General features: G+C 40.3%; 3 protein-coding genes across 3 annotated transcripts; 1 reads left to right on the top strand and 2 right to left on the bottom strand.

Annotated features, from left to right (window-relative positions):
* Positions 1–632: 632 nt before the first annotated feature.
* On the bottom strand, positions 633–1,760 carry LOC131369009 (polyadenylate-binding protein 1-A-like). The gene is made up of 4 exons (XM_058415364.1): positions 1,631–1,760; positions 1,388–1,454; positions 951–1,084; positions 633–769 (listed from the first exon to the last, which is right to left on the bottom strand). The coding sequence occupies exons 2-4, from the start codon at positions 1,419–1,421 to the stop codon at positions 704–706; spliced, it is 234 nt and encodes a 77-aa protein (XP_058271347.1). The 5' UTR covers positions 1,422–1,454; positions 1,631–1,760; the 3' UTR covers positions 633–703.
* Positions 1,761–6,622: 4,862 nt separating this feature from the next.
* eif4ebp1 (eukaryotic translation initiation factor 4E binding protein 1) lies at positions 6,623–13,881 on the top strand. The gene is made up of 4 exons (XM_058415363.1): positions 6,623–6,801; positions 6,896–7,079; positions 12,617–12,808; positions 13,676–13,881. Exons 2-4 carry the CDS (start codon positions 6,944–6,946, stop codon positions 13,705–13,707), a joined length of 360 nt encoding a protein of 119 aa, XP_058271346.1. The 5' UTR covers positions 6,623–6,801; positions 6,896–6,943; the 3' UTR covers positions 13,708–13,881.
* Positions 13,882–14,415: 534 nt separating this feature from the next.
* On the bottom strand, positions 14,416–16,989 carry ndr1 (nodal-related 1). Its single transcript, XM_058415362.1, has 3 exons — positions 16,572–16,989; positions 15,382–16,112; positions 14,416–15,063 (listed from the first exon to the last, which is right to left on the bottom strand). The coding sequence occupies exons 1-3, from the start codon at positions 16,813–16,815 to the stop codon at positions 14,911–14,913; spliced, it is 1,128 nt and encodes a 375-aa protein (XP_058271345.1). The 5' UTR covers positions 16,816–16,989; the 3' UTR covers positions 14,416–14,910.
* Positions 16,990–22,288: the final 5,299 nt, after the last annotated feature.

Below are 22,288 nucleotides of genomic sequence, written 5' to 3'. Positions count from 1 at the left end.
TAGCTACATGCTGTAATGTTGAGTTGATATCCGTTGGTGAGTGAGAAGTGATGACAAGATGGTGTTAAACTGTGTTGATCCGATATGCTAGTATCTGGGTGGGACTGGATACTACAGCTGGTCACAGGCTGTCCCCCTTTCCCTGACCAGAGTGTGCTTCCTGTGGCTTAGACATTTTTATGCACTCCAATGCACAGTGCCCCCCCATAAATAAAACAGTGATTCCAGTGATACATTTTATTTTATAAGTTAATTAGCATTTGCAGTCAGAGAGAAGATGCTCTTGAATTTCAGCTGAATGTGTTAACACAGGCCCTGTGATGGTCTTGCGACCTGTCCAGGGTGTACCCCTGCCTTTTGCCCAATGTGCACTGGGATAGGCTCCAGCAGACCCCCGTGACCCTAATTAGGAATAAAGCGAATATAGAGAATGGATGGATGTGTTAACACAGTCTGCAGCCCCCATCAGGTGAAAGGAGATATTGCAACATGTTTCTCAGAGAAACTACAGACCAGTTAACATCTGTATGCCCACACCTCTGGCTTAGAGGTGAAAAAAACTCCACCAGGTAAACAATAATAAACTATTCACATTTTAATTGTAGTTCATATACCTCACAGACATTTAACTTTCCCTCTTCTATACAAATAAACCACAATAATCCAGACCACTTTATAATATCTACAAAGATCTGTACAGTGTTTATTTGTTCTTTCTCTTTCCCCTCTTTTTCTTGTTGCTGTCGCTAAAGATCATCTTCAGGGTTTGCTGAAAGACAAATACAGAGTGGTTTTAGTCTACACAGCATGCTCGAGTCCTGCACAGCTACACAGTGATGATAACTGATAAATGATAATTGTGATGAAACAATTCAATCTGAATTTAAATATGAATAAAAAAAAGCTGTGTTTCAAATACATGACAAATTTTAGTTGTTTTTTTTGCTCACCTTGGCACACAGGAGCTCTGGCTCTCTAATCATATTCATGATATTATAGTTATTCTCAGGCTCCACAAGCATCCAGGTTATCTTATCTGCCTCTGTAGGGTGGATTTGCTCTACAAGTGGCAGCAAGTAATCATCTGCAGAAAGAGAGAAAGGGTGAGTATAGAAATCGAGTGAATTATCCCAGTCATTCAGTCATGTAATTTGAGTGAGGTTCAGGTGCCAGATTATTGTTCTTAAGCACCATTGCTGAGTAACTAAAGCAAGAGTAGTTGAAAGCAGGTGCTTGTAGATGTATTCAGTCTACACTATGAAACACTTGCTAAATCGTGAGAGGGAAGTAAAATAATCGAATAAATTAGAATCCTGAGCTGCAGAGCTGGAATGTATATGAGCCATACTGATGTGTGTGTTTGTGTGTATATGATAGTGAAACTCACGCGCCATCTGGACCTGGTCATCTAACTCCAGCATGTAGACTGTCAGCCGTTTACCAGCTGGTGGATACTGTATGTGGGTACATCATGCGAACAAAAATATGATGATGATGATGATGATGATTATTATTATTATTATTATTATTATTATTAGCAGTGGAAGAAGTAGTAGTAATGTTGTTGTAATATTACGAATGCAGAATATTGTTAGTTTGTGTGTTTGTATGCTGTTCTGTTTGTTCTTACTGTTGTGTCCTTTTCCTGTTGTACTTCAGTCAAAGAGACAGCTTGAGTTGAAGCTGGAACTACATCTGGGACACCTTCAACTGTAGGAGCAGTGTTAATATCAGGGACACTGTCCCTGTCTGTAACTGGTACACTGTCCACCACAGAAACAGTGTCTGTAACTGGGACACTGTCCACCACTGGAACAGCGTCAGCAACTGGGACACTGTCCACCACTGGAACAGCATTGGTAACTGGGACACTGTCCACCACTGGAACAGCATCGGTATCTTGGACAATGTCCACCACTGGAACAGTGTTGGCAACTGGGACACTGTCCACCACAGGAACACTGTGGACATCAGGGACACTGTCCACCACTGGAATGGCAGCTGGCACCTGATGGGTTGATGGTGTAATGGTGCCTTTGGGCTGAGGAGGAAACTGAGCCTGGCGCTTCTCTTTGGGCTGAACCAGTTCCACATGCACCAGCTTCCTTCCCCATATCCTGCTGTCCATCTCCTGCTTGGCCTTCATTGCATCCACAGAAGATGCGAAGCACACAAAGCCAATTCCTCTAAAGCAGACATTTTCCAACTTCACCTGTGGGAAACACATTAGGACATGCTTAACATGCTTAATATATAACAAAACAAATGGCAAACAACACACACACACACACACACACAAGGGATGGCTAGCAGCTCTCCAGAACCTGCACGTGTGATTGGTGCTTTTTTAGGTCACAGTTCTATAAAGAAGTGAAGAGAGGTTGGGAATTGAGCCTACAAAGTTGGGATTTGAACTTCTATGAAGCAGCTCAGAACTTTAAGAACAACAGGGGAGTTCTGAGTTGTTTATTGGTACAGTTTCATACTGGGATCATTCTCATGTTTTTATACACAGCAGCTGTATCAGTGTGATAATCAGAAGTAAGCTGAGAGCAGAAAAACTAAGATACTTCTCATAAAGGATAAATCCTCTCATAGTAAAGAATTCAGTGTTCAGTTTAACATTATAATGTGTTTTTATATGAATGAGGAGATTTATGGAATTCTATTTACAATAAACTGTTTCAATAGCTCACATTATAGATGCACTTTGTGTGTGTGTGTGTGTGTGTGTATCTTAGTAGGGTTAGGGGACAAATCAACTCAGTAGTCAATAGTCAGATGTTTGTCTAATGCTGTCATGCTGCAAAAAAGAACAACTGAATCTGCAACATCTGAGGTCCAAACTCCTCTGACTGTAACATTAAGCACAAATACAATGTTATTGGTTGCATGTTTCTGTTCAATCCTAAATATTAGATTCTTGGGCCACATTATCAGTCTCCATGGACCAGTCCAGTTTAAGATGGTCAAGAACCTTCAGTGGATTTCATGCTACTGCCTCAGGAAAGTGCAGTGAGGAGCTCATCCTTCACTCCTCTATATTCAAGGAGTTCAATGCGTGAGAATTAGATGAGGCCACCCCTTGACAGCAGGTTCTCTTTTCATGCTCCCCAAACAAGCTCTTTGTACCTGACCAGATGCTAGCTAAGCTCATCATGTGGACACATACATCCATAGCCACAGGCCAACCTGGTATATAGTGCATCTACCACTGACCGTGCTCACAGACATGCAGCATTCCGTTTCCTCCAGTACTGACTTTGCCCAAGCTCCTGTGCCTTGAACTATACTGGTCAGCAAACTCCTTCTGCTGCCCACACAACTATGACTCTGGCCCCACATATGGCAATAAATTTCATCACTGACCTGATGGAATTCCAGGGTCACTGCAAAATATAGGTTATCATCAACCACATCTCATCAATCATTACACATTATCCCATTCCCCAACCTATTTTCAGCTTTCATGTCCTGTGCTGACAACCAAGGCGGCAGGGCCCAGTTCCTACAATGTACAGAATACGCACAAAACTTGCCCTGTCACTCAGCTACACAACTCACCCAGTATGCCCTGCTGTTCCCTGGCAATGAACTCACTGCCTGAGCATGACTTGCTTTGATGGAGCTAACAAATCTGGAGAACACACACCCACATCTTGAGCATGTCGTACAAACCAAAAGACAAACACAGACTGTCACAGAGGTGAGAACCCTCATAATCAACAAGGAGAAAGTGAGTCTGGCTCACAACCAGAAACCTCAGACAACTCCAAACCTGTAAAAAAATTAAGTTCCAAGTACATCAACCCATCAAGATCTTCAAACAGATTATCCAGGTTATTCACAAGATGGATTTACCAATTTGTCAGGTCAACCCAGTCAGCGAAACCTATTTCCCAGAACGCACTGGGACTACAAACATGACCATCATGGAATACAGAACCTTTTTGCTGCTCTCCAGAATTAGCAAATTAGCTAAGCTTCTGTCAGGTTTGTTTTGAATTAGAATTTTATCATAATCTAATGTTAACATGGGGACATTATTAAGACTAATATTATGTGTTTTCCAGGTGCTCTGTGATCTCTGAGACCAGGGTAGTTTTCGGGGTGAAACACAATGCTATTATTTGTATCTGCATCTGTCTCTGTTGAGTGTTAATATTGCTGTATCTGTTGTTTCTGAAGCTTTTTCTTCTTCATGTCTCATGTCTGTCTTATGGCAAATTAATAACAAATGAATAGTAGTGTCTATTTCCTATTTGCAGTATGCATTTATACTAAACCTGAATTGTTCCTGGGTTCTTTAACAAAAGACCGGGATGTCGTCAGGGCCAACTGCCTTTTCACTTTTCATTCTCCTCAAAGCCTTCCTGACTTCGTCCTTTCTAATCTTATCTACTTTCTGTTCCACAGAGGTCACCCCTTCAGGTCTTTATTCCATCTCATTTTCCTCATTCATCAGCTCTTCAAAGTACTCCTTCCATCTCCTCCGTACACTCTCCTCACTTGTGAGCACCTTTCCATCTCTATCCTTAATAACTCTAACTTGCTGCACATCCTTCCCATCTCGATCCCTCTGCCTGGCTAACCTGTACAAGTCCTTCTCTCCTTTTTTAGTGTCTAACCTAGTGTACAACTTGTCATATGCCTTCTGCTTGGCCTTAGACACCTCCATCTTCATTCTGCGCTGTAACTCCTTGTATTCCTGTCTATTCTCTTCAGTCCTGTCCATGTCCCACTTCTTCTTGGCTAACCTCTTCCTCTGAATACTATCCTGAACTTCCTCATTCCACCACCAAGTCTCCTTATCTTCTTTCCTCCTTCTAGATGACACACCCAGCACCTTTCTTCCTGTCTCCCTGATCACTTCTGCTGTAGTTTCCCAGTCATCTGGCAGCACTACCTGACCACCCAGAGCCTGTCTCAATTTCTGTCTAAATTCCTCACAACATTCCTCCTTTTTCAGCTTCCACCACTTGGTTTTCTTCTCTATCTCTATCTTTGACCTCTTCTTATAGACCATCAAAGTCATCCTACACACCACCATCCTATGCTGTCTGGCTACACTCTCTCCCACTACCACTTTACAGTCACTAATCTCTTTCAGATTAACTCTTCTACATAGGATGTAGTCTACCTGTGTGCTCCTACCTCCACTCTTGTAAGTCACTCTATGCTCCTCCATCTTCTGAAAATAAGTGTTAACCACAGCCATGTCCATCCTCTTAACAAAGTCCACTACCATCTGTCCTTCAAGATTTCTTTCCTTAGCTCCAAACTTGCCCATCACCTCCTGTGTTCCCCTCACCAACATGTCCATTAAAATCTGCTCCTATCACCACTCTCTCACCCGTGGGAACGCTCTCTATCACCTCATCTAATTCACTCCAGAATCTCTCTTTCTCCTCTAACTCACAACCTAGCTGTGGGGCATAACCACTAACAACATTCAACATCACCCCTTCAGTCTCTAACTTCAGACTCATCACCCTGTCCGACACTCTCTTCACCTTCAGAACATTCACAAACTCCTCCTTCAGGGCCACACCTACCCCATTTCTCTTACTATCCACACCATAATAAAACAGCTTGAATCCTGCTTCTATACTACGAGCCTTGCTACCCTTCCACCTGGTCTCCTGTACACACAGTATATCCACCTTCCTTCTCTCCATCAGCCAGCTCTCTACCTTTCCCTGTCATAGTATGTCAACATTCAGAGTTCCTATTCTCAGTCCTTCACTCTTACCTTTCCTCTTCTCTCTCTGTCTGCACACTCTCCTCCCTCCTCTACTTCTTCGACCAACAATAGCCCAATTTCCAACAGCGCCCTGTAGGTCAAAGGCGCTGATGGCGGTCGTTGTTAACCCGGGAGTCGACCGATCCAGTGTGAAATTCAGAGTACTGACGATTCGCATGCTTAAATTTGGCAATGTTTTACGCTGGATGCCCTTCCTGACGCAACCCTCTCTATTTATGCAGGCTTGGGACCGGCACAGAAGTCACTGGACTGTGACCCCATGGCTAGATTGATTTAAATACTGTAAATAAGTATAATAATAACTGAGCATCATTGGAACATGTGTTGATTTACATGCTTGCAAATAATGGCTTTGAACTGGATAGAGTGAATAAAAAAAAACTGAATAAAAGAATATGAATATAATTTTATTTTATAATGCATTTGAATTTCACCATCCATGCTGTTGGATTTAATAAGAAATAAATGAAAATCGTCTGATAAAAAGATCCGAATCACTTTGATGGACATTACAAGAGTCGTAATGGTCACTAAAAAGAATTTTCCACACATCACGAGGCGGTGAAGCGTAAACAAACATATATCTATGTATAGATATATATATCTATGTATGTATATATATATATATCTATGTATGTATATATATATATATATATATATATATATATATATACATACATAGATATATATATATATATATATATATATATATATATATATATATATACTACATTTCCCGTCATGCATTGGCACTCCCATGACGTAAAACTAAGGCGCTCGGAGAACGTCACGAGCTCTGTTTTAAATAGCCCTTTCCTCGTTTTGTAGAGTGGCGTGTGTGTGTGTGCGCGTGAGTGAGTGTGTGAGTGTGTGTGTGTGTGTGTGTGTGGGAGAGAAAGAGAGAGAGAGAGAGAAAGAAAGAACGTGGTTGTTTAGAAGCTTAGCATATTTAGCTTGGATGAGATGATCTAATTCTCACCTGTTTGTATTTTTATGTAGTCCTCTTCGGTTTAAAAGAAGAAGACGGAGAAAGAGAGGTAAAGAGAAGCCGTGTTGCTAATACTGTGGAGCTGTAGCAAAGCGTTGGACAGGCAGTGAAGTGTTGTTGTTGATGTTGTGCTTGTGCTTTAGGGCTAAAAGCACAGCGGGGAAAGTTTTGGACTTTATACAGAGTTCACAATGTCCATAAGCAGCCAGAAGACCAGCAGCCGCGCCATCCCGGCCACCAGGCGAGTGACCATTAGCGACGCGGCCCATCTGCCCCATGACTACTCCAGCACACCTGGAGGAACTCTGTTCAGCACCACTCCTGGAGGTACACACACACTCATCCTCTCCTATTCTGAATTTATTTCTTTATTATAGTTTATGCGAAACTGGAGCTCCACCATGCATCAGGTTTATATTCATGCTTACTAATTCGTTATCGTTTCTATGGTAACTGTTCAATTACCGGTGGACACTTCACACAGAGCGCTTATAATCACTAATATGTGAAGTGTCCCCTGTACATAAACGTATATTCAACGCTTATGGATGTCTCCTGGATCAGCACATTGTACCAGACTTATCAGAGCAGTGCTTGGTATCATGTTAACTGAAAAAAGAGACAGTGAGGAAATGTCTCTTATGACATAACCTACACAGTCCACACAATTAATCAAATTACACATGGATGAACATGTGGTGACCGGCTGTTCTAGGATAATAAACATCTTCAGGTGGGAACAGTGCATCTCACCAGCTGATTATTTCCTTAGAGCTTCTTAATAAATCTCTCTACAAGTGAATGCACTGCAGCAGCGGGTGACCGTTGCACGCTCAGCCGCATGTATCGTTCATGTATTGCGTGCGTTTGTTCCTCTCTGCACTCTTTGCATGCTTCCTGCTTTCTTTTTTTTTTGTTGTGTTGTTGAGGACGCTGTTGTCCTTTAGTGCTGTTGCCTGTTTTGCATGCTCTCCTCCTGTCTGTCATGTGCATTTATTCCTGTGCCCATTTTCACTCACACACACACACTTGGTGATTACAGCACACTGGAATGTGACTGCTGGCATCAAAGCCTGGTGGCAGGAGCAGCTTTCTCACCCTACATGCAGCCTTCAGCTCCAAGAATAGCCTGACCATTCTCATGCGCACCTTCACAAGACGAGTGAAGGATCTAAAACTTTGTCATACTCTAAAGTTCAGTGGATGAGGCTGCAGATCATAAGGTTTCAACATCCCAGTACTGCCAGCTAACACTGATAGGTCTCATCTTGTAGATCAGTAACTAGCCAAGTCATAACTCTGGTTAAAGTGAGCTGACTAGTTTAAGCTCACTGAAAAATGGTAGGTGAGAAAAAAAGGCTGTTTTTTTCTGGGAGCTATCTACAAAACCAGTCTTTTGTAACTGCACAAGCAATAGAAATGTCCTCTAGCGTCTGAACAATACACAACTTGGTAATGCTGACCAACAAATAAGCTCAAGAATTGCACACTTACTTAAATATGAACTTGTTTTTAGAGTTTTCCCTTAACCTTCAACTGCGAAGCTCTATTTTGTCTCAGTTGGAAGTAGCTTTGGATAAAAGCATAAACCAAATGAGTAGACTTAAATACTTAGACTTGAGTCTCATGCTGTGACGTCACGTCAAACTAGGGCCTGGCTTATCAATACACGTCAGGAAAAATCAGCATGCTTTGACCCACACTGGTGTCAGGTGTAATGATATGAACAAGATTGTTTTCTGTTTCAGTTTCTACTCTAGTAAATGCAACTTGTGTATTTGTCCTAAAGTACTGCCTTATCTTATGGCATGGGTGTGTATGTCTTCCAGTGGAACTGGTTTGTCTGTATATATAATAAGGCTTATATTATGTGTATGTAAGTTTCAGCCAAATGCTTCAGCAGTTTTTGGACCTTGTCTCACTGATATTGCTACTTCAAAAGCAACCCAGGACTTTTTTTTTTTTTTTAAATGGCAAAAAAGGAAATATCCTGCCAAGTCCTCACCCTGACCTGAAACTAATTGTGCATGCATTTTACTTGCTGAAGGCATAACTTTTCAAGAACAAGCAGGAAATGAAGTCGGCTGCATTAAAAGCCTGACAGAACATCACCAGGGAGGAAACCCTGAAAGAATTTGCATTCAAGTATTAAATGCAATGATTTAAGATTGCTAGTTTGTCCAGTTACTATTTCGTAAGTTAAAAAAGAGGAGGAACAAAGTGCCGTTTTGGATGTAAAAATATTTGGATGTAAAATTTAACCTGTAGCTTGAGCCCCTATTCATCATTTCAATTCATATTTATCACTTAAAATCAACTTTAGGATGTGGTTGTAGACTGCTAAAATAATAACAACCTCAGTGTGCAAACATACATACTAAGGGTTGCACAACTACTTATTTTGCACAGGAATGTAAAGAAAAATGTATAGACTTATGTTTTTATTGTCATAGTTAAAGAAAAAGTTGTTTCTGGCTGTTGATGTTTTTATGCTGTTTTATTTGTGCTCAAATTGTGAGATCAAATGGTGCTCTACGGTTAACTCCCACACACCGATTTCCAGGTTTAATGCGAAGGCTCATTTCCAGCTTCAGTGCTCTTGTAGGCTACACTGTTAACAGCAAATTACAGTTTTGACACACACTTGCTCGAACAAGCTGGTGGCTCAACTGAAACGGATTCTCCGTATAGTTTAATGGCGGACTGAAAATCTACAGCAGCATCTCGGGCGGAGTTCTGTTCAACTCTAGCCGCGGTAGGGTCCGTCTTTTGACCCGTTTTCTGGGTTGACATCTTCGAGTTTGCATCTGCCACTGATCTGATTTTTAACCTGAAATTTCATACAGGAATTTCTGTTTTTTTCCATGCATAGGTTTGTGTAGTTATCGTTAGATTTGGTTTATCTAGTCATGGAGGAAAAAATATAGGAGGAAATCCAGGACTAATATGGGACAACAATACACAAAATAAACCCGTGTTTGTGTACATCATGTGTCATATCTATGAGCTACACATCTGTTTCTAGGCTTCGCATTCTGTGTCACTATGGCCAGTGATCGATCTGGAGAGTGCTTTAGTGGGACTTTACTGGAGTAAAAGCCTGCATGTTGTCAACCGACTGCTTTGTGCTGCTACACATTCACACCTTTCTTTTACACACACACTCTTCTTTCTGCACCGATCACATCAGTATAAGTATTCGGTTTTTGCACATCTGCACTGAATATTGTATTTGAGCAGCTGTACATGTGGGAGGTTTGGCCTTGTAAGTCAGATTGTTTTTGATTTACTGGTACATTAGGAACTGAGGACGTGCATGAGTGTGTGTGAGTGTGAGATGGAGGTTGCAGGTGGGAAGCCTGACACTGAACTCAGCTGCATGATAGCCTCATGACTGATACCATGTTCTAACTGGTTTGACCTTGATCGAGTCTGTCAGAAATATCTACATTTCATGTTTATTCACGTAGCTTTTGCTTTCATCTAGAGATGTTTAAAGAGCCAGCAGTGATAAAATCAAAATGTTTATCACAAGTCTGACCAGAAACCAAATTATTAACCCATGTCATTTCACTCTATCCCAAGTCACTTGTATTTGAAGTTTATATACAATTAGATTATATAGTAAACATACACTCTATGACCATCTGACCATCACATCCATATGTGTTTTTTTTTTTTTTTCTAGTCTAGTTTTAGTATCACTTTTACTCAGACAGAAACCTCCACATTTCTCAAAATGCATTCCACTGGATTGCGGAGTGTGGCTGTGAGAATTTGTGCTCATTCAGCCACAGTAGTATTAGTGAGTTCAGGAGTGAATGTAAGGTGACGCGATCTGGAGTGCAGTCTGTGTTCCAGTTCATCTCTTTGCAGGACACTCAAGATCTTCCATACCAGCCAGGGAAAACAATGTTTAAATGTAACTTGCTTTGTGCACAGGGGCATTGTCATGCTGGAACATGTTTAGGCCTCTTCCAGTGAAGAGAAATGCAACAGTATGTAGAGACATCCTATACAATTGTGTGTTAACGGTTTTTGGGCACTTGTGTCTAGTAAGGTGGCACCAAACATTTGGCCTTATACTATACTCATGTTCAAGTGCTCACAGAGACAAGACACTAAGGAAATGTAAAAGACAGAATGTGCTGTATGAAGTGTTGCCAACTGTGTTCAGGAGAATGCTCAAAAACTCACTAGAAATCACCATGGACCAGTTTGCATATCACCATGACCATTTGCATATCCAAATAGAATTTGTGTTTTTCTATAAAAATCGCCATAACAAGTAGAGCGAACAAAAGATATAAACAATGTACTCTTCTTTAATAAGGGTCACTAAAGTATTCTAAAAAATCTCCACAATGGCAATGCCATATCTGACAAGACTCTAAGAACAAGGCCTGTGTACAGCAGCTTAGCACATCCTCAGGACATGTTCAGACATGCAGAGAAGCTCTAGTCTGAGCGTCATGTGACAGTAGCTCACATTAGGGCAGTGTCACAGTCATAACCTGGAGGACAACAGCCTGAACACAGACTGGTCTCAGAAAAAGAGCTGAAATAATGAGCTGATTGTGTGTGTGTGTGTTAGATGAAGTATGGTGTGCTTGCATCAGAGTAAGGTTTGTTTGATATTTGCTTTGGTTTCACACTGTGCAAGGAACATTAAAGGGGGAAACCGTATGAGGGATATGTATGCCTGAAAATGCTGTAAACCTCTTCTATTCATTTGGGAAAGGTAAACAAACTGATAAGTTTACATGTAATTAACACAATCACAGAGCCAATTTTAAATAAATGAATTGGACAATTTATATAAATATATAGTTTTTGTATAGCCTCCTGGTGGTCCAGCGACAGGGCAGGGAGCTAACCCTGCCACTGAAGAGCTTAACTCTCAGTGCCGGTCCCAAGCCTGGGTTAAATAGGAGGGTTGCGCCAGGAAGGGCATCCGGTGTAAAACCTGTGCCAAATCGAAACATGCGGACCAAGTGATCCGCTGTTTTGCGACCCCGAACAGAGAGCAGCTAAAAGAACAACAACGTATGGTTTGTGTATCACATCCACTGTTTATTTACTGTTAATTGAAAAGTCCAATCTCCTGAACACATGTAATTCCTCCAGCACTACAGAGTTGTGCGTGCTTTGGTTCAGTTTGTGCTTCATGTCACAACCCTACAGTTTGCTACCGCTCAAACAAACTGCAGGTTTGGTCACTTTCTGCAGCCAGGTCAATTCAGATTTGAACCCCTTTCTCACTAGTGTGGACAGAGACACTCTTGCTGTGCTCTGACCTGTCTAAAGAACCGCTCTGAGATGGAAAACACACCAGGGTTCTGTTTAAACTGAGTGAACGCCACAAATACTGCACCATTTTGTTTTGGTTTTTCTTAATCACCACGGTTCTGACTAGAAGAATGAAAGTGTTTTATGAGTAGGTTTTCAGGATTACATGCCCCTTTCTTTTCTTTTTGTTCATTTTCACACAGTGATAAACCATGCTGAACCGAAAAGCTCTAAATAGGTAGAAGTAAACTTGAAATGTTTTATTCATTTAACTAGAAAGGGCTGATCTGATTTGCTCTAATTGGTCACTTGTAACAAAACATATTTGTTACAGTTAGAGTACTAACACTGTCTATCTGCTGTAAGATAAATCTAAGCTTTAGTCACTTCACTAAACAAGTATACTCCGATTACTTCCTCTTTAAGAGTATTCCTGTATAAGAGGGCCATCTGTAGGTGTACAGAACACTTTTTTTTAAATTATTGTCTTTATTTAATTGATAGTGTTGTGTAAAGTGTAATAAAACCTCTTCAGTAACCAGCAAACTGATTCAGCTGTTGATTTGGCCCTGCAGGAACCCGAATCATCTATGACCGGAAGTTCCTGCTGGACTGTCGCAGCTCCCCGTTGGCCAATACACCCCCCAGCTGCCTGCCTGATATCCCTGGAGTGACCAGCCCTCCTACAAACACTGTTACAAACAACAAAACCCAACCTCAAGAGAGCGCCAGCAGCCAGAGCGTCCCTCCTGTGGATAAGGCCACGGGTATGTGCTGTTCTCAATGCTTCCACTTTATATAGGGCTCAGTTTCTCTAAAACCTCAAATTTCAGTCCATTTTTGCCAGTAAGTAATTTAGCCATTTCTAAATCTAAATGTATTTTTGATTTAGCTATTTATTTAGATATTTTTAGATAGCTGTGAATTTCCCTTTGGGATAAATAAAGTATCTATCTGGCTATGCGTTTTATTCCTCTTATACCACAGCTATTTGACATGTTCAATGTGGAATTTCCACAGAAAAAAATAAAACATTTAGTTCCTGTTATCACTTACTTCATACATTACTTCTCCATACCATTTCTATAGATTTATAAATGACATAAGACAAAACGACAGTCCTTAATGTTCTAAATCCATAAAACATAAGATTTTCTGTCCTGAAGACTTCCCTGTCTTGTAATTTTCAGTTACAGCTTCACCTCTGACTGTTACAAAGCACCTCCTTACAGAAAACTTCACTAAATCAACCATTACTCACATTTTTAAAATCTGTTTGTGAATCGTCTGCGTGTGTAAGCATGTGATAAAATATAAAACTGTGATTTGCAGCTGCACCACCATCAGATCTGCTGTTATAGAAAACAATTCACCAGTCAAAATAGAGAATTCAGCTATGCTGTTATTAAAGTGAATATTATGTTTGAGCTGATTTATGTACGTACTAATGTTCTGTGCCTGGAAAATGTTCGTATCTGATTATATAGTGGTGTTGGCAGGAGAACTGAACTGGCATATCAGCCCTTTGTTGATAGAAACCGATAGAAGATTACAGTGACTATCAGCTCTGCAAACCTTAAGGCAATGCACAATATAATACTATAATGTAGCTGTATTGTGTCTGTTCTGTCCAGGTGAGGACGCCCAGTTTGAAATGGACATCTAGTAATGTCGGACGTCAGGATTACAGTGATGACTGTTCTTATAAGGATGAATGAAACAGAAGCTGTCTCCCGTCATCAACCTTCTTTTGCTATCTACTGTTTTTTTTTTTTTTTTTACCCCATTTCTGTATCGATGCTGTCATTCCAGACACGCACAAGACATTTACCATCAAGTCTCAACACCAGCACATACTGCTGTGTGTAAGTTTACTGCCAGTGCTCCTGCATAAGCTTCTGCTTATGTTTTTGTCACTTTCTGCTGCCGCGTGTGTAGATTTCTGACATGACCACTGGGGGGAGCAGTGGTTCCTTTTGAATGATTTTTGTACCTGGTGCTGGAGTGTGAAAGTGTTGTCAGATAACAAAGTAAACGTTTCCCCCACACTTACCTTTGCCCTGTTAGTGTTACCTTTTTTACAATGGAAATTTCAAATTTAGTTTTTTCCACCTAAAGTGTTTTTGAACAAAATGCCCTTTTTGGTTTGTTTTGGTTTTGCTGTGCATAATCTCGTCACTTATACAATATCTAAGGAATCAAGCCTCTCTTATGATTTATCCATTTATGGAAACATGCAGTGAATGTCATTCTTCTTTTGGCTTTGGATATTTTTTTTTGATGAAAATGACTCACAATAAAAGCAAGATTTGAATAAGAATCAAGATTTACTAAATATGCATAAAATATTTCATTACATTTGTCATGTCCTATATGTACAAACATCATACATGAAAAGTAAGGCACTGGAGAAAAATGTCTATCTGCTGAGTCTCTAACTCATAGGATCAGTTAGTTATTCTAAGTATAACACCGTGTAGTGATTCACTGAACTGATTCGATTCTTTTGAACTAGGTGTTTGAGTGAATCTTTGAGCCAGTTAAAATGGCTAATTATAAACCCTGAGCATGATAAAATAACAACTGTCCATCTTTTTGTAAAAGAAAAAAAAAATGGCTCATGCATTCTTGAGTATTTATTCACTTAAATTAGTCATTTAAAAGGAACGAATCATCCATCAGTGGTATATGAAAGGGCTAGGTTTCCAGAATGATGGTGAAGAAATGTCTTTGTGCGTTGTCCACATTTCTGCATTGTCTCTCTGCTTAGTGCTGAAGTTTTCTGGCAGTCTCTCGTTGTTGGGGACGGGCATGTAAAGACACCGTAAGTGCTGAAGTCGATTTGGCTCAGTATTTTTTGAGTGTCCGATCAGTGGCAGCCACATGCCTCTGCCACCATACCCTCATGATGCCTCATCACCATCTTCCCATTCTCATAGTAGAGCATGGAGAGAGGAGCCAGTTGTGTAGGTACGCAGGATGGACACGGGACACGGTCCGGTTGGTGCAGCTTCAGCAGGCTCTGTAATAAAGAGAGAAAGAGTTACATCAACAACCAGAATCGCAGCTAGTTATAAAACGTCATAATGACAATATGTAGGGAGAAGGGATGCAGTCTAAGGCCCATTTTAATATTTCCCTGCTCAAACCCACACTTTAACTCAGGAAGGGCTGTTAATAAGATGAAGGGATGAATCACATGGGAACATTGGGGAGAGTGAAAACATTAAAATGGGCAGGACAGGGGATTTTCCAGAACCAGGGTTTGTCCTTTGTCCTAGGGGAAAAGGGAGTAGGGCACCATTTTGGACAGAAGGCATAAATTTGTTTCTCTCCTTACCTGCATGTACGCATGATTCGTTGGTGTGAAGGACTCGTCCACTGGCGTAGGGCAGCCTCCTTCACAGCGGTATGCGTTGTATCTCTTTGGATAAATAATCCACTCACTCCAACCAATCTGGTCAAAGTCCACCCACATGTCCACCTTCCTGCACAGGGTCTTCTTTTCACCCTTGTCTGGTGTCAGTGCAGGGATGGCACTATCCCCTGCTGCCTCTCTCACCCTCTTATGCGCCCGGTGGTTGCGTTTGTGTCTCCGGGCCACAGGCTCAGACAACGGCCGCTCCTGAGCCACATACTTGGAGTGCTCGGCCGTGCGGATCAGCGTAGAGGCTTCTGTCCTCGTATGCTTGGAGTAAACCACCATCATGATGCTGTTGGCTGTCGGATGCTGGATGGGATGCTGAAGGTCCTGGGGTGCTTCTTCATCCCAGTGAAGTTGGGTGGGAGGCAGGCCCCCTTGGTGCAGCCAGTACTTCAGCAGCTGGGTGATATTGAGGACTCTCCAAGAGGAGTGTGAGGATGGAGACGTGCTCGACGCGACATCAATACGACCCAGGTGAAGACGCTCCTCAGAGCCTTTGGGAGTGTGGTAGATGTCCACCACGGGGTCCTCAGAGTCGGGGAAGTCCGGGAGGCGCAGTCGCAGCTCTGAGCGCTGCACATCGTCGCTCGCCGAGATGGAGGACATGTCAAACGTGACGGCCCACTTGTTACCCATCTGGTAGCAACCTACAAAACAAAATAAAACAGACATTAGGACATGTCATAAACATCATAAACAACGCAAACCCAGACGCGTAAAGATCTTTAATTAATGTTTCGGGGGGTTAACAATTCAGAAGACAGCCTTCACACATCTGCAGTCAGGCGCAGTTAATAAAGCTGAAGACTCATATTGTCTAATTGTGTATTCCCACTTTTAAGCAGACGTCGTGACGTTTGTAGCTAATACACACCTTCAGCATAATAAACGACTTGGTAAATAACAAGTCAACTGCTAGCTAGAGATGGATTTGCGTCTTTTTCCCGTTTTAACAGCAGCTGACTAATAGGATAAAATAGTTTATCTATAGATTAAAACGAGCGCTGTGAGCTTAAATTCTGTTTCCAACCTCATGCAAAGTTTGTCAAATGTAACTCTCTGGAATATCACTCAAAACCCTGGAATATACAAAAAAGACTACTCACTTTTGGCGACGAGGCTGAGCACCGAGTCGGAGTGGTGCAGAGATGGCTGTTCGTATCCAATCCCTGCGCCCGAAGTCCCTGCTAATTTCTTTCCGTCGCCGGCCAGTAAAGTCCGGTAAAGGTGCATCATGTAGAGCGGATAGGGTTCTTTAGCGGACTCGCGCTTCCTGCTGACCAGCACACTGCTGGAGACCGAGTGAATCCACAGCGCCACGCACAAAATCCCGCACGCCAAGTGTCTCATAGTGATAAAAAAAGAATCCAACAGATAGGTGGAATAAAAGACAGAGAGTCAGAGGACAGACAGCTCCGCGGTCTGGTCTTGCTCTCTGGTCGCTCCACGGAGGGAATGACTTGGGTCCAGTGATGCCGAGCCTCTTAATTAAGCTCCTTTCAAAACTTACAGAAACTGCAGCGCCGTTTGATGATCCGCGCGCGCGCGCGTTGCCTTTGAAGTGCCGCGTGTGATCCACGTCAAGGTCATCGTGCACCGAAACCAAGCCGCCTTTAGTGTCCGCCGAGGTGTGAACGCACTGACGCTCTTCTGCGGCTAAAACAATACCATTAACCGCGCAGATGGATTCATGCGCGTTACTCTGATTAATGGGAGAAAAGTCAATCCAATACAATTGCATTTTGAATGAAAATAAAGGAAGTTTTCTTCTTTTTGTGCAATAATCACTTTTCACCTTATTAGATGGCGAAAAATGGTTTAAAGTAGCTAATGACTTTTTCTGTTTCTTTCTTTCTTTCTTTCTTTCTTTTTTTTTTTAGAAAGTTTATACCGCACTCATCCATGTTTTGGGACAATTCCCGACTCCAGCTTTCCCACATCACCAGGGCTTCAAAGATCGCAGGCACAATCCATCTAAGGTGCTAAGAAGCCTTTAATAATCTAGCTACAATTTCTTTACTAATTAACAAGGCTAATTTATTACTCAGATGGGCTTTTAGGCTAATATCTAATAATTACGCTGCTGTAAATTGTGCAGTCATGTAAGCCGCTTCTAATCTGGTTATGATCTTTCATATAATCGGTGTAAAATCGCCCATATAGACACATAACCTGCATGCTGTAAAAACCCCTTATCTGACAACAGGACAGTAAGTATCTTTAAACAAAACAGGAGAAAGAAAAACAATACAAACAAAAACAAATAAGTAAATAAAACTGAATATAAGATAATACATACATACAAACAGGACTGCGTTTGCTGTCTTAAGCTTTTTCTCCGAGATGTCACACACACACACACTGAGTTCTAAACATCAAAATATATACATAAATATCTATACAAATAAATAAAAGTATAAATGAATTACCAGAGACAATCTGTGACTTTTTATTTATATTATTTGTATTTTTTTGTAACGTAACTGTAATGTAGAATAACATGCATGACTACAATATTGTCAGCTCGATTTGTTTTCCCCACATTCACACCTCTTTGTGAAAAGAAAAAATGATTAACGATAACATTCTGTATATAAATGCATATGATTGTGTTTATTCATAAAAGTATTTATTTCTGCATATACACGGACACATGAAGTGCTAAAGTGCAAAAGTCAGTATAAAACCATTTCAGTATAATTACAACTGAAGAAATACTAGTGGTCAAAATAAAATAAATAAATAAATAATATAAGTTTTATATTCCTAAAATAGTATTTATTTAGTTATTTATATATTCGAATAAATTAATATTTATTTATCCATATGTATTTATTTATATGTATTTTTATCCAGGAGCAAATAAAATAATTAAAAAAAACAAAACAACAACAACAACACAAATAAAGCACAAACTAATATAAGTTTTATACTCCTGAAACAGTATTTATTTATTTTTTCATTCATTCATTCATTCATTCATTCATTCATTCATTCATTCATTCATTCATTCATTCAAATAAATTCATATTTATTTATTTATATGTATTTTTATCCAGTAAACTCCGTCATAAGCTGACAGAGAAGTGATGATGTTTATGCAAAAGAAACATGTAGTGTAGTCTCAGAGGCATATATATACATATATATACTGGGGTTTTTAGGGGATTAAGTATTTTTTATAACCTGTGGCCTAAATATCCAGAGTATGTGTAGCTCTTTGAGCAGCAGGGGTTTGCCAAAATCGGTGAGGTTTTCTCTTTGAGCCACTCTACTCTGTCTATACTGAGACTGATTTGACTGTGTGTAGAGAGCAGACACAGGCAGATGAGTATGCAAGCTCTTTGACATTTAGGCTTTTATATGAAATGTCCAACAGAGGGCGCTGCGTCACAACGTGTGTGGGATGCCAGAGGCGTGAAGCCATAAATGTGTATAAATTGCTGTAAAATGGAGATATGGTTTTTCATTAGAATCAGTTTCCTTTTCACAAGAACCTTCAGCCTACAAACATTTATTTATTTATTTATTTATTTATTTATTTATTTATTTTTTAAATCAGTGATCAAAATCCTGTTCCTGGATATGTGCCTTATCTTATCTATCAGATCTAAAATAATATTTTGGTCATTTATTTTGAACACACACCACAGTTTTAGTAACACTGTCACTGGATTTCAGTTGCAGTGAATGATTTCCACCTAAAATTCAAACATACAGACACATTGACTATGTTTCACAGACCCTGGAGACCCTGTTGGACCCCAGCCATGCTACTACATTGCTCAACTGCAATTCAAATCCCATTTTGTTTATAGATTTCCAGAAACATGGTTGGTGATCATAAAATATATTTCGGTAGCTGTGTATCATTAATATATATATAATTTCATGCAGTGCTTCCCATGAAACAATCCACTGTACACATCCAATCCTCTCTGATCCATAACAGCTGTGATCATTATCATTAAAATGGAAATAGGCTTTCAGATTCACTCTCGCTTTGGAAGATTAGATGGTCTAATGGTATGTATGAGGTGCCTTGATCTTGTCTGAGTTTACATAATAGCGGCCTCGTCGAGTCAATCAACTAAACATGGGACGTCCTATGTGACATCATAAGAGCTGGAACATGGAAGATAAGTTTCTAAAGCTGTGCAGGTTTGAGAGTAAATGCAAAATTTGGAGTAACAAAGCAAGCTAGTGCTATGTGCACTTTAACATACAGTCAGCTAATGTGTTTCCATCCAATTAAGCAACATGTTCACAAAAAGTGACCAAACCTTTTGCTCTCTGTCTCTTTCACATTAGCAGATAAATTATTTGTTGACGTGTGAAATGTAAAAAACTAATGAAAATGTCGTGACATCATTTTCATCACATGACTCACACGTCAGTAAACAATGATTACATCTCAAACAGTTTTACTGCAAAAAAAGGTTTTAACTGAAACAAAGTGCAAGTAGTAAAATGTGCAAATGAAAGAATTTTAAAACTATAGTTTCTGTACAAAGGTAATGGATGCTTAGCTAGGGTCTTTGGTAGCTAGCCTCCATGCAGTTTCATTTACAAAAAGTGCATAGTTTTCAATTCAGGATGAAATCATTGTTCTCTGAATATAACGCTTCTTTTCTGTTGCATTTCATGATGGCTTGGGATCTTTATATCAAGTTAGACTTTAGTTAGGCTTTCAACATACTTTCCTATGTTCTGTGTACCCAAGTTGTGTTACTCTAGAACTGGGAACTATAGAAGAAGAAGAAGCCTTTATTATCGCCACACATGCATTACAGCACAGTGGAATTCTTTTCTTCACATATCCCATCTGAGGAAGTTGGGGTCAGAGTGCAGGGACAGCTATGATGCTGCACTCCTGGAGCAGAGAGGGTTAAGGGCCTTGCTCAGTTGCCCAACAGTGGAGCTTCGTGGTGCTGGGGCTTGAACCATGATCCTATAATCAACAACCCAGAACCTTAACCACTTGAGCCACCACTGCCCCATATAGGCACAGTGCCCAAAATAATGACTGATGATAATAATTTAGTTGTTAAGTCTATAAATACAGAAAAACATCACAAATGTCCTCAGATTTCTTGATCAATTTCTAAGACTATATTTACAGTGTAATTACACTTCAACATCTAACCAGAGTTATCAGAATTACAAGTGCACACTTTATATGAAATATTTTTCTGAATTTGGCAAAAAATATGACTCCATTTTAACCTTGTTTTCTAGTTATTCATGTGTTATTTAGGCATTTATACTGGTTGCTTTAGTGTTAGAGTGGCAAGATCTCGCCCCTCTGTCCCTTGAGCTGACTTTTGCAAGACATATTGCATATCTCTTCAGCAGCTGTATTGATGAAAGCCATGAGATTTTAATAAAGTGTAAATGTTATTAATGCAATGTGAAGTCGCCGTATGGTGCAGGCACTTTGACACTGACTTGCTGTGACAATTCAAGCGCTAATTAATCAGCAGGGACACCGATTGTTGTCAATCTGTTTGCAAAACAGAGCGAGGCCTTAGGGCGACTCTAGGAAAAAAAAAAAGAGCAGTGGGAGAAGGAGAGCAGAATCGGGCCTTTGTGGAGCACTGGGAGAGCCATGCACTTGGGCGACAGGCGGCAGAAAAACAAAAAGGCCGTGAAAAATGAAAGGGCTGCTCGACCTCCTCTGCGTCATTTGAATAATGGGGATAATTACCCCCGCTGCAGAGACGCACCTGCATTAAAAATAAGCCTTTGATACCAACTTAAATTCTGTGTGATCAGCTCTGTGTCATTAAGATGCACTGCACGGGTCCTTGCTTTTCTACGGCCAGAGAGATTCGCTTAGCAATCGGAGCTAAATTGCAGCATGTTCTCATAACATAGACTTTGTTGTGCTAATTAGTGAGAGACAATGCTCTGAAAATCAGTAGGTGTACACTGATCTGTGTGAAATTTAGTGGAGGATAGTTCAGACAAAAACAAAACAAGACAATTTTCCACTTATCCAAAATGTAGGCGATTAGTCAGCTCTGTTTGGTGTCTGTTATTTGTTTATTCAGAGCAATGAGGCTAATGTAGATATCACACTAGGCTTGGTACATTTTATTTCAGCTGAGAGTTAGAGACAAGAGCATTTTAGGTCTTTTTTACTTTATCAAACCCGAAGCATTTTGGTTTTTGATTTTGGCTTGTTTTTAATTTTAAACTTATTATATTATTGTGTGTATTATGTCCTATATTTGAGTTTGTGTTGTCATGGCAAGAGAATTCACATGTAAAGGTTAAAAATATTAAAATATTATCCCATTAAAAGTTCTTTTTGCTACCAAATGTATTGGAACATAAAGTGCAATTCCATTGTTTTTGCTATGCGCTGAAGACATTTATCAGACACTAGATCAGAATTTCAGCTACATGTTAAACACATAGCACATGGCACCTTTGGTGGCAGGCCAGAAAAGTTTTTATGTAAGCAAAATTACAGCAAAGCAGCATCCCAGTGACAGCACCGAACTGTTGCATTCTTCCTTTGTGATGATTTTACAGGCTTGTATCATGGCTTATTCCAGATGTTGTTTGTTTTGGTGGGTTCGGTCTCGTTTTCAGGAGCTGAAATGCTACTCACATCGGTTAAAGGTCTAAAACCTTCCACTTTTTCGGTCTTTTATTGTGTTAGCGGTGCGTTCTGGATTGCCATTGTCTTGCTGCATGATAAAGTTCCTATTAATCAGATTGGATGCATTTCTCTGTACATTGACAGGCAGAACGTTTCTGTAGACTTCTGATTTCATTCTGCTGCTACCATCATGAGTTCAGTCATCATCAATAA

The sequence above is a fragment of the Hemibagrus wyckioides genome, linkage group LG18 (genome assembly GCF_019097595.1).
Source record: "Hemibagrus wyckioides isolate EC202008001 linkage group LG18, SWU_Hwy_1.0, whole genome shotgun sequence".
Taxonomy (NCBI): domain Eukaryota; kingdom Metazoa; phylum Chordata; class Actinopteri; order Siluriformes; family Bagridae; genus Hemibagrus; species Hemibagrus wyckioides.
This window is presented reverse-complemented; position numbering and strand designations above follow the sequence as displayed.